The following is an 11478-nucleotide window of genomic DNA, read 5'->3' as shown; positions in this document are numbered from 1 at the left end:
AGTACATGTAGTTCTTAGGCAAAATTAGCTTATATGTACCCCATTGCAAAGCGCTTTTCTTCAGGTAGATTCCACCAGTATTCTCATCAATTCCGAACAAATCCTTAACTCCACTATTCTGGGAATCAAAAACGGAATACTTGATGACCGCATTCTGATTATCGTCGTTGTCGATTGCTTTCACCCGGAAGAATGTCGTGTTCACCGTCAGGTTTCCCTGAATGAGCGCTTTGTACTCGCGGTACAGGAACTCCGGTGCGTTATCGTTTTCGTCACCAATCTTGACGCGAACCGTCGTAAAGCCCGCTCGCCCGCCGGCATCGACTGCCATGACGGGCACCTCGAACAGCTTTCTCGCCTCTCGGTCTAGTTTTTTCTTCGTCACAATCTCACCCTTTTCCTTGTCGATGGAAAAGTACTCCTGAATTTCGTCCGATATGATGCTGTACGAGATGCGGCCATACTCTCCGAAATCTGCGTCTTCGGCTTTGACCTGGGAATGGAAAACGAACAAGAAGTAACTAAAGTAATTATTGCTGTCTGTATGGATGAACAAAAAATTCAACTAAAAGATGTTTGTTTGATTGGGCAGCTGTTCAATTTTAAAATATGATGCCTGGATTAGGTCCAGACACTGAGTGGATGTGCATCCCATAGAGTCCCCATACCCCATACAGACCTACCCTACTAGCACGGTTGTTACAAAGTAGTTGTGGTAACCGAAATATGACTAATTTCAGTCGTAATTCGGTTGCTTTAACTAAATGGACCTAAAGTGTGCTACTTGGGTAATAGAGTACTTTCTAGTAGCCTCCTATCCAGCAAATCCTATTCTTACCTCCTCGTGGTACTACCCAGAATACGAGCAACCTTAGCGGATATCGGGTAACCAACCCCAGAAGGAGGTACAGTGACAGGGAAGGAGGTACTGTGTCGTCTCAGCACTGTAAAGTGGCAGTACCATTACGAGACCCGGTAGCGTGGCCCTGGTAAGGCAAACTTCATAAATCTAATACACTACGAACAAGCCCGGAAATTCGGTTCGGAACATTCGGCATGGATAAAGACGACGAAAGAAGGGATGAAATGGATGCTTGGTACCTGGAACTGCACATCGCTAAATTTCTTGGTTAGCGACAGGGTGCTGCTCGATCAGTTATAATGGAGTGGAGGATCCATGGTGGCGAAACCCAATTTTCCCAGAGCGGTGGAGCTGGGAACGGGCTTCGTAGTGATGAGCGTGACTGGAAAACGATCCACGAGAGGGTGTGAATATTTAGGATAAATAGTTGATTCTTCACCTACACCATCATAAATATGCATTGTCCACACGAAGATAGACCCGACGACGAGAAGGAAGCGTTTACTGCGTAGCTGGAGGCAAAATGCGACAGATCCTCACCACGGGACATCAATAACGTCACCGGAAGTATGAACGTCCAGTGATCGGGCCCATAACCTGCACACCGACACGAAAGATAACGGCCAGCGATGCATCAACTTTTCAGTTTCACAAGGCCTGGTGATCAAAAGCACTTTCTTTCCGCACAAAGATAGTCACAAAGCCACCTGGATATCTCCTGACCAACACACCTTGAACCAAATCGACCATATTCTCATCGATAGCCGGTTTTCTCGAATATCACCAATGTACGCTCCCTACGGGGTGCGGATATAGACTCTGACCTAGTAGCAGTACATGTGTGGTCAAAACTATCGACGGTTTATGCCTCGTGATAAACCGATCCTTCTCGATTAAACATCCGGCAATTAGACAACCTACGAGGTGCCGAGAATGACGCGCGCGAACTGGATAAAGCTCTACCTTCCTCTGTGGCGCTAGGTGCTTCGACTCTCGAAGACGGATGCAGCAGGATAGGCTCGGATAGGACAGGTGCTAGGTGAGGTAACCTCGAGCACCCAAAATGATTGGTTTGACAGGAAATGTCAATAAACGTTGGAGAAGAAAAAAAGAGCGCGGAATGGGTTGACCACGATCCTGAGGAAGGAAAAGCATCAGAAGGAGGACAGAAATCGTGAAGAGCTGGAACAGCTATTCCGGGCTAATGAGATTTCTACCGAAGCCCGATATGTGTAGGGACGAGGAGAGAAACTTGATCACAAAGAAGCGCGAGGTGGTCGACTTCGACTTCTTCGGTGAGCATCTCAAAACGGCGATATAACCGAAGGAAACACAACGGTAGTTTACCTAGGAATACCTCAAACGGCAACAATGTGCCGGCTCTCGAACTCGAAAAGATCCGGCGAGAAACCGGTCAGTTGAGGTGGCTCATCAAACTTTAATAGCTCACTGATACGACATGGCATAAATTAAAAGAGGACACACCACAATAGATCAAAATAATGGTCGCGGTGGTAAGTCCGCAACACGAAAAAAAAATCGGTCAGTCAGAAACCGGGGGGCTCCGTAGCCGCAAGGTTACCGAGTCTGCTTTGACAAGCGAGTGGTCGTGGGTTCGATTCTTAGTAGAATAAAGCCACTCGATGTCAAGTGACTTTAGCATGGGTTTATTCTCAGGCCTCTCCATTTACCCTTCCTTCGTGCTGAATTCTATATTTACCCTCTGAAGCCTCTTGACAGTGCAAATGTCCCTCCTATAGTTAAGTGTACTGGTCAGAGGTACGAATGAGTCCTCGCCAGGGACGGCTATAATATGGGATAGTGCTGGGAGCGAGGAATAAGTGGGTAAAGTAGATCAAGCTTTGAAGGAAGGGTAAACCCCAATACACGCAAGCACGCATACAATTTACAATAAGCATATCGCTCACTCAATAGCGATTATAGCAAAAAGAAATGCAGTGCAGGTCATACAGCAAACACCCGGGCGATATTACAGTAGATCAACTATACTGGTCGCAGTAATGAGTCCACACATGGAAAAAAAACCGGTCAGTTGAAGAATAATAGAGCCGCCGAAAAAGGCCAACGCCTGGAAGAACTCTACAACAATAGCCAAGAACCGCTAGCAACAGTACTTCACTGGATAGTTTCAAGGATTTGGAAGGTGGAAAAACTACCGAAGGAGTGGATGGAAGGTGTGGTTTATCCCATCTCTTCCAAACGGGCGATCAGATAGATTGTTGTAATTACTACGGCATTACGCTGGTCAACGCCGCCTACAAAGTATTTTCCCAGATTTTGTTACGTCGTCTATCCCCTAAAGCAAGAGATTGTACTGCACGATCGAGGAACAACACAAGTTTGATTGAACCAGTACAAAAATATTAGGCTCCGACGACAGAATTCAAGCGTTACAAGTGCTTGAAATGTGCCATATTGCTTGTGACAGAACCGCAATCAACTACAGAACAGACACAAACAACCTGAGCATAGCTTATTCTGGTATGTTGCGGTCTCTCACACAATGCACTATGGGCCAGAAATTGAAATTTCGGGACAAATATATTTGCGGTTTAACGGCGTATCTCAGCTCAATGTAGTCTTCGGCAACTTTTTGAATGAAAAAATGATGCATATTTTGAAGGGGTCTTCCAATATTTACGTGTTACTTTACCAACAATTTAACTAATAACTTTTTGAGTAAATTTTTTTTCACCTTTTTGGTTTCAGAATATAAAAGATAAACCAATTTCAAGTATTTTTTCTGAAGATATCAAACTTCTACCTTTTACCCATTTTCAGCAATAGACCTTTGTTTATAAACGACCCTCAAATCACATTTCTTCTTGTAACATGTTTATTTCAACAGACAGCTCAATGTGATGTTCTAAAAAATATTTTGCACATAAAAGAGGAATATTTTTGCTGAAGACTGTTTAGCTTTATATGCATTAATTAATAAGATATAACTGATTTTAGGCTAAAACCCGTTTGATGAAAAATTTGTATTTTTTCAAGGGTGGTGTCTTCGGAGAAGTAAAATAATAAAATATAGCGCATCTTCGTGCACTATTAGGGTGACCATGAATTCACCTATTAGGGTGATACAAACTTTTGTTTTCTTAAATAATTTAAAAAAAAGTTTTTTTTTCTCCAAAAGTTGCAGAAATTACTAAAATAAGCAACTTTGCTGAATAAAGTAACTATCTATCTCTTACCGGTTACGAAATATAATGATGTGTTAAAAAAGAGCATTTAAAAATCAATTACACTCAATAACTTTGCACACGATCATTTTATTGCTTACAAATGTTCTACAAAGTTATTTAGTATATTAAAATACATATTTTCTGTGAAGACTGTTTGACGCTAGGACACATATTTATTAAGTTATAAAATGTATGTAAAAAAATCCGCACTATTCCCACGTATTCCCAGCCATGGTATTCCCAGGTATTCTCTGAAATACACATTTGGGCAGATAGCTTTAATAATTCCCTACAAATTGGTATGAAAACTAATTGCAGATACTTGCAGATGGCTAAGATATTCGGATTTTTCATCAGACGGTTTTTAACCTAAAATCAGTTATATCTTATTAATTAATGCACATAAAGCTAAACAGTCTTCAGCAAAAATATTTCTCTTTTATGTGCAAAATATTTTCTAGAACATCACATTGAGCTGTCTGTTGAAATAAACATGTTACAAGAAGAAATGTGATTTGAGGGGTCGTTTATAAACAAGGTCTATTGCTGAAAATGGGTAAAAGGTAGAAGTTTAATATCTTCACAAAAATTACTTCAAATTTGTTTATCTTTAATATTTTGAAACCAAAAAGGTAAAAAAAGTTTACTCAAAAAGTTATTACCTAAATTGTTGTTTAAGTAAAGCTTAAATATTGGACGACCCCTTCAAAATATGCATCAATTTTTTATTCAAAAAGTTGCCGAAGACCACATTGAGCTGAGACATGCTGTTTAATCGTAAATATTTTTGTCCTGAAATTTTAATTTCTGGCCCATAGTGCAATGATACACACTCTCAAAATCAGATTGAAATAGTACTCTCCATTTTGACGCTCCCTGAAAGTCATAACCGTACTGTGTTCTGTACAGGAATGACTGTGTAAGTTATTGCTCGCCGGTATTCAAATTTGAATTTTCAAAGTTAGACCAACCTAGTAGTTTATAATAAAATGTACTGTTTTTTATAGTGTAGTTCGACTAATAGCAGAAAAACCCCACCCCAACAAACTTGACAAGAATTAGTTTAATATGTTTGTAAGTTTTGTGTGTAAAAAATTGATTTTATAACTCAATGTAAATGTAAACTGTATTTTCGTAGTTACCCTGATGAAGAGAAAATAAATCCTTGAAACGTTGGCTTAGACAGTAAATAAACCAGTTTACTAGTAATCCGATGACCAAAACGCCATCACTAAAACCAAAGTTAAACTGTACGGACGTACTTTCTATCACTGCGCGTGTTTCTCTGCTCTTTCAGGTTATGGGCCCAGCAGGCTTCCACTGATCCATAATGGGAAATGTCAAAATGTGCGAAAAAATAAAAATATACATATTTTACCTTAATACTCAAAGAGAGAAAATTTGAGTTTCACTATTATTGTAAAGTTTATGAAAATCCGTAAAGTTTATAAAAATCCGTAAATATGAGCGCTTGATCCGTAGGTCCGTAGAAAATTCTTAAATCCCTAGAACTATGGAAAAGTAGTAGATCTGGCAGCTTTGGTTCCAGTGCCTGCTCTCCAAGAGGTTAAACGGAAATCAGGTTGCTGAAAGCTGATGGCAATAACAACAGAAAAACACTAGTAACGATACTGAACCGGATATTTTCCATCATATGTGAGGAGAAGACGCTACCGGAAGGGAGTGAATAGAAGGAGTTTGTCACAGCTCCCAGCTACCTAAGAGATGATCGGATTGACTGCTGCAACTATCGTGGCATAACGTCGATTTCATTTGCCACTAAAATCAACTAAATCATAATTTGTCTAGCTTGTTTAATTGCTTGTAATTCTTAAGAAACAATACTCTAAGCACAGACTAACAGACATAACACTTCGAACAAATTCTTCTAACAAAACATCGTTTCAATGACACTCCTAAAACATGAAAAAAATACTAGCATCACCTGGTGCAGTCTTCGCGATACGCAAAACAGCTTGCTATAAATTTAGCTATGCTATAAATTTACTTGTTTATTATCTGACAACAGCGCCAGCGCAAGTGAGTGGCATTCTCGCGCATCGACTGTTGTCTGAGTCTTGGCTTAAGCGAACATTTGAAATAATCGTTTTTATTGGCGATGGAATGAGGCTTCAGTGTTACGTCTGTTAGTCTGTGCTCTAAGCTTTGAGACATTGAATTATCAACGCATTATAGCATAAAATGATCGACAGTAATATCAAAACGCTACATGAAATCAAATATTAATTCAAAAACCATCGAACAATTTATCTGTGAAATCTTCATACTATGTATCAGTGCTTAAAAAAAGGATAAACAAATTAATAAAAATTATTTTCAACCCATTTTCAAATGCATTTCCCTTATATATTAGCATATCCTAACTTCCATAACATTTATGAGGTCATGCGATCAGTGTTCCGCGGTTCTCTTGAGTACCGTTGAGTTGGACTAATATTCCTTTCTCAACCCCAACAGCTACAAGGACAGAGCTGCAAAAGCATGAAATAGAATCCCAAGTTTCGCGTTGCTGGTAACAAACACAAGATACTCGTTCTTTTGAGCAAAGCATTGTAGCTGGCACCAACTACGAATTTGTGTAGCTGTTTATGCTATGCTATCTCCGTTTCTTGCTATGTGCTGAGTATTTAACAATTTTTGTTTTTAATTTAGTGTTCATCGCATATATTTAGAATAATTATCCTGACCTGTTTGAAAGGCGCTTAATAAAAAAAGTCCTGACCATTTCAATTTTACTGTTTTAAATTAATTCGACTGTTAGCTGTTAGTTTTCAATATTATTTCTGTCCAAAAAGAAAGTATTTTTACGGCTTAATAACTTTTCCCCCAAATTCAGGCACTAGCCAGACAAAAAATCAATAAATAGAGATAATAGATTACGGAACTTGCTACTACAGGTTGTCACCGACAACCCAAAGATTCGAAGGTAATTTCTAAGCGGACTCTATGAGAACTAGCGCTACGACCAACAAAATTTCTACCAACCGGCACATTTTGCCAGAAGTTGGAAATAAACCGTTGTACAAATACAACATCTTCATTGATTTCAAAGCAGCATAAGATACAGTCGACGGAGACCAGCTATGGCAGATACAATACAACCAATGCAAACAATGCAACTTGGATCGAGTGAGGAATTTTGTGTGCATATCTTGGGCACTCTTGGGCCGATTCAAGACGCAGTGAGTACTCTCATGCAATTTATCATTGGCCTTGAGGGGGAAGCTGCTCACGGAGGATTATTGCTGCGGTAGAAAGACTAAGTCACACCGCTAGGCGGATTAATTCGGTATCTTGCAGTACTCGAGCGGAAGGTACTGCTCACGATCGTTCGTAGCGCGGAAGTTGCTGCTCAGAGGTGTTTTCAAGTAGAACAGAGCATAAATGGTGTCCACGTTAAAATTGCAAAACTCTCAAATTGCTATAATTTTGTACCGTTGGACAGAATTAACTGAAATTTTGCATGGAGAAAGTTCAAAGTGCATGGTTTACACTGTGTGAGTCTTTTCATCAGGTGTGCAAGGATCTGAAAAATGGCGTGGAAAGAACAGCTCGTTCGCGTAAAAACTCTGTGCGAGTACATCGAAAATGGGTTATGGACGACGAGACCAACGTGAAAGCGGACTACAACCAGATTCTGGAGAACCAGTATTTCACTGCCAATGATAAGTTTGATGTTCCAGAGAACCTCCGAAAACAGAAGATGTCGAAGTTTGGAAAGAAATTCTTGATTTGGCAAGCAATTTGTTCATGCGGACAGCGGAGTACGCATTTCGTGAACAAAGATACCATGAATTAACCGGTGTATTTGAAAGAGTGTCTCCAAAAGTGACTTCTGCTTCTTTTGAAGTCTCACTACTGTCCTACCTATCTTCTGGTAGGATTTGGCTTTATGCTATTACGCAAAGGACGTCCTAGAGTGGTATAAGGCACATAATGTTGATTTCGTGCCGAAAGATTATACATAGGTGCTGCGGCCAATCGAGAAATACTGGGTTATTATGAAGCAGAATCTTCAGAAACATCCTAAAGTAGTCAAAACAGTTGATGAAATGAAGAAAGTATTGGTAAATATGCAAAATATGTCGATTTTGAGGTTGCGCAAAATCTCATGGGTGGGGTTTTGGTCAAAGTACGAGCCTTCGGGTATAGAGGCGAAATTTAATAAAATAAAGACGTTAAAAATAAGTTTAATTGTTTCATATAATGCCCTGAAAGTTTGATAGCAATTGGATAAAAACTCGAATTTTGCGAATTAATTTTTTGTGCTGCAATTTTATCGTGGACACCCTTTATTTCACATATAATCTGTGGGCATAGAATTTGAAGACTGACTACAGTTGAAGGGTTTTGTTAGGAGGAGGTAGTCGTTGTTAGACTCCAGATAACTTTCCGGAACTGGACTGAAAACATGATATATAGTAGGGTGCCATTAGTATGAATGAAAAAAAAAAGTGACATTCGAACTTCCAAATGACCCCTCCCACCATCTTTTGGTTCGTTTTCGAAACACTCAAACTTTAACGACTTTGAGCATACTAGGTAAAAGTGCTAACAAATAGTGATCATTCTCCACTATCAACAACAACAATATAATAATTTCGCGCTATCAAACTGCTGGCCGTTGGTAATTGTGAACAACTATTGAATTATTATTATTAATTGTACTGCCTTCTCACATTTTTTTCCTCCGATAAATATCGAAAATAATCATAAAATTGAATTGTTACACAAAAGAAACCAAGCCGGGGGGCGTCCAGTAGATAACTGTACATAATCTTATTTTGCACAGAAATCAATTCGCGCTATAAAACAGTGCAGTTAAATTTCAATCAAAATTTTCAATTAAATTATTCATACACGCTGAATAACCGAGATTCTGAGATGCTCACAGAATCAATTGAGAATACACACGGGGAGGTAGGCACTTAACGATTGTATCTGGTTTTTACAATTAAGATTTTTATTTCAACGCCATTCAAGTGTCGGCTAAACGGCCGTGGCACGCCGCTTGCTTGGGCATGGGTATGGGAAATCGCGCTGTCAGGACTAATTTATTTCCCGCTATAAAATTTAATTATAAGCATGCGGGTGCGTTGATTGGCGCCACCAGCAAGGACGCCGATTGCAAGGCAGCGAGCCGCGGCGGGAGGAACTGCTCTATTATTCCGGAGCGTACAAAAGACTGCCTGCGCCGTTTCGTACCGCGCGGGGGACCGGAGCAGATGAAATGGGTTTTGCATACGCTTAACCTCAATGCACACGGAAGTGTTCGCCTACAGAGCAGAAAGATACCTGCTGCAGCACCAGGATCGGGGCGGAACGTTGCAGGTGCTACCGGCGCTGTTCGGTTTCCGATTCCGAGGGTAATTTCCTGGTTAGTTCGCATAGCAATGACGGGTGCAAATGGCGTGTTTGAGAGTGTGTAAAAAAATAATGTTCTCTCCTCCCGGCGGCGGCTACGGCGTTTACGAAACCTAAACCTAGCAATGCTATATCAGTGTAAGCCGCGGCCTGACTCCGACAAGGACAAAAAAGGTGGAAATTTCAATTAGACTGATTCTACGCTATTTGAATTTATGTTGGCCTCAGGAGGTAAGTCTTTGCTCCGCTGAAGTGCCTTGTTGTGATAGGTGTCAGCAAAATCAACAGTTCTGGTTTTGTTGAGCATGCATGAATTAAATATTAGTATCAATGTTTTGCTGCTCTATTGACGTGGGAAGAAAATGTAGGCTCTGCACTTACCGTGGTCACCAATCGTCCTGCCAGTTGATTCTCGTTTACCTTCACGTCGTAGAAAAGATGCTCGAAGGTGGGATTGTGTAGATTAGCCGGAAGGATTGATATTTTGACCCGCGTGAAGCTGGTGTACACACCATCGGTGACCGAAACGTTCAGGATGGTGGTATGCTTTTCGGCAAAATTTTGCATATTGACCAGAGTGATTATTCCGCTCACCGGGTTGATGTCGTAGGTCTGCAGTTCATTACCTTGCGCAATGGTGTACGTGAGGCGATCGTGATCGATGTAGTCCGGATCGGATGCGGAAACCACGGTCACGAACTGACCGCGTGTGGCATGCTCCGACAGGACACAGGTGTACGATGGTTGCTCAAACTTCGGAGGATTATCGTTCATATCCATCACGGAAACCCACACGTGAGCCGTTGAGCTAAGACTTGGAACGCCTTTGTCGCTGGCGATTACCGTGAAATGATGATGGCTAAGCGTTTCGTGGTCCAGAGATTTCTTCAAGTAAATCACACCGTCCGTGGGATCCATGTGGAAGTATTCCGAGGTATTTTTCGAGTCAGTTTGCAAGGCGTACGTTATCACCTGATTGATTCCTACAAGAAAGGGTATAAAATGTTGATTAAGATCCTGTCAAATAAGGATTTGTAAGAAACAGAGATTTCGCTAAGTTTTCGATTGAAAATAATTTGGTCCTAACTTGAATTTCATTCAACATGACAGACTGTGTAGACAAAAATGGGAAAGAAACTAATTTATCAGCTTAACACGAGCTTCCAAAACAAGCAGTTGATGCTGCTGCAATCAGTCCGCAAACAACTTCCACTGCAGTTATGCGGAGCGGAGCAGTGAAAAGCAAGCATCCGAGTGTTTGTGCTTTTCTCCTTTTCCGCCGTTTTCGGTAAACAAGTTTCAATTGAAATGTTTTGATTTATTTGTGCTTGACAAAACGAGCTGAAGGGCTGAATCGCACAGATAACCACTCTATTATGCTCCTCCTACAATGTTTTGTGCTAGCTGAAATGGGTCACGTGGGGGGTTAGAGTATTTTCGTGCGATGCAGAGATTAGTTGTTTATGGTTGCTTCCGAGTTTTGTTACTGCGATAACGGCTTCAGAAACACATTCATTGTATAGTCCACGAAGTAGCGACTTTTTCGGAAGCCAGTTTTTGAATAAGCTCGAGGAAGCAAGCACGTACTTTATTTTTCTCTAAGTTTCACAAAAGTTGTGTTTATTCAAAGAATAATGTTTTTCTGTGCTCAAAAAACTTTAAACATTATTTTTTTAAGAAACTCTTTGCTAATGTAAATCTATCAGCTTCTTAAGAAAGTCGGTACAAGATCCATATTCTGTTGAACAAACCAATTACGAACTCATTTCTCAGTTTGTCAGAATTATCAATCCCCAATCAATAAAGAAACTAATTACTGCTCGAAGACGCTTCGTTCGATTATAGGGATAATACGTTTTCCGGATACCTGTCCAATCTGTCTACCGGAAAGATGCATCGTCGAAGGTGGATTGCAGCAACACATGGTGCGCATCCTGACAGCTGAACGTAATCTTTCGACTACTTTCCCGGAAGAAACGAGCTGCGAGCTGCGAGCTGTGCAGCATCTCTGCCTCTGGCACA

At 40.6% G+C, this 11478-nt stretch overlaps 1 protein-coding gene across 1 annotated transcript in view; it reads right to left on the bottom strand.

Moving 5' to 3' along the window:
- The window catches only part of LOC128738251 (fat-like cadherin-related tumor suppressor homolog), a 589652-nt gene that overhangs the window by 14125 nt on the left and 564049 nt on the right, over positions 1 to 11478 (bottom strand). Inside the window, exons 16-17 of the mRNA XM_053833248.1 lie at positions 9838 to 10439; positions 40 to 493 (exon numbers count right to left, since the gene is read on the bottom strand). Of these exons, the coding sequence (XP_053689223.1) occupies positions 40 to 493; positions 9838 to 10439 (1056 nt within the window). The remainder of the gene's footprint in view (positions 1 to 39; positions 494 to 9837; positions 10440 to 11478) is intronic.

This window comes from Sabethes cyaneus, chromosome 2 (assembly GCF_943734655.1).
Source record: "Sabethes cyaneus chromosome 2, idSabCyanKW18_F2, whole genome shotgun sequence".
Taxonomy (NCBI): domain Eukaryota; kingdom Metazoa; phylum Arthropoda; class Insecta; order Diptera; family Culicidae; genus Sabethes; species Sabethes cyaneus.
The sequence above is the reverse complement of the archived record's forward strand: the minus strand, read 5'-3'. Positions and strand labels throughout refer to the sequence as shown.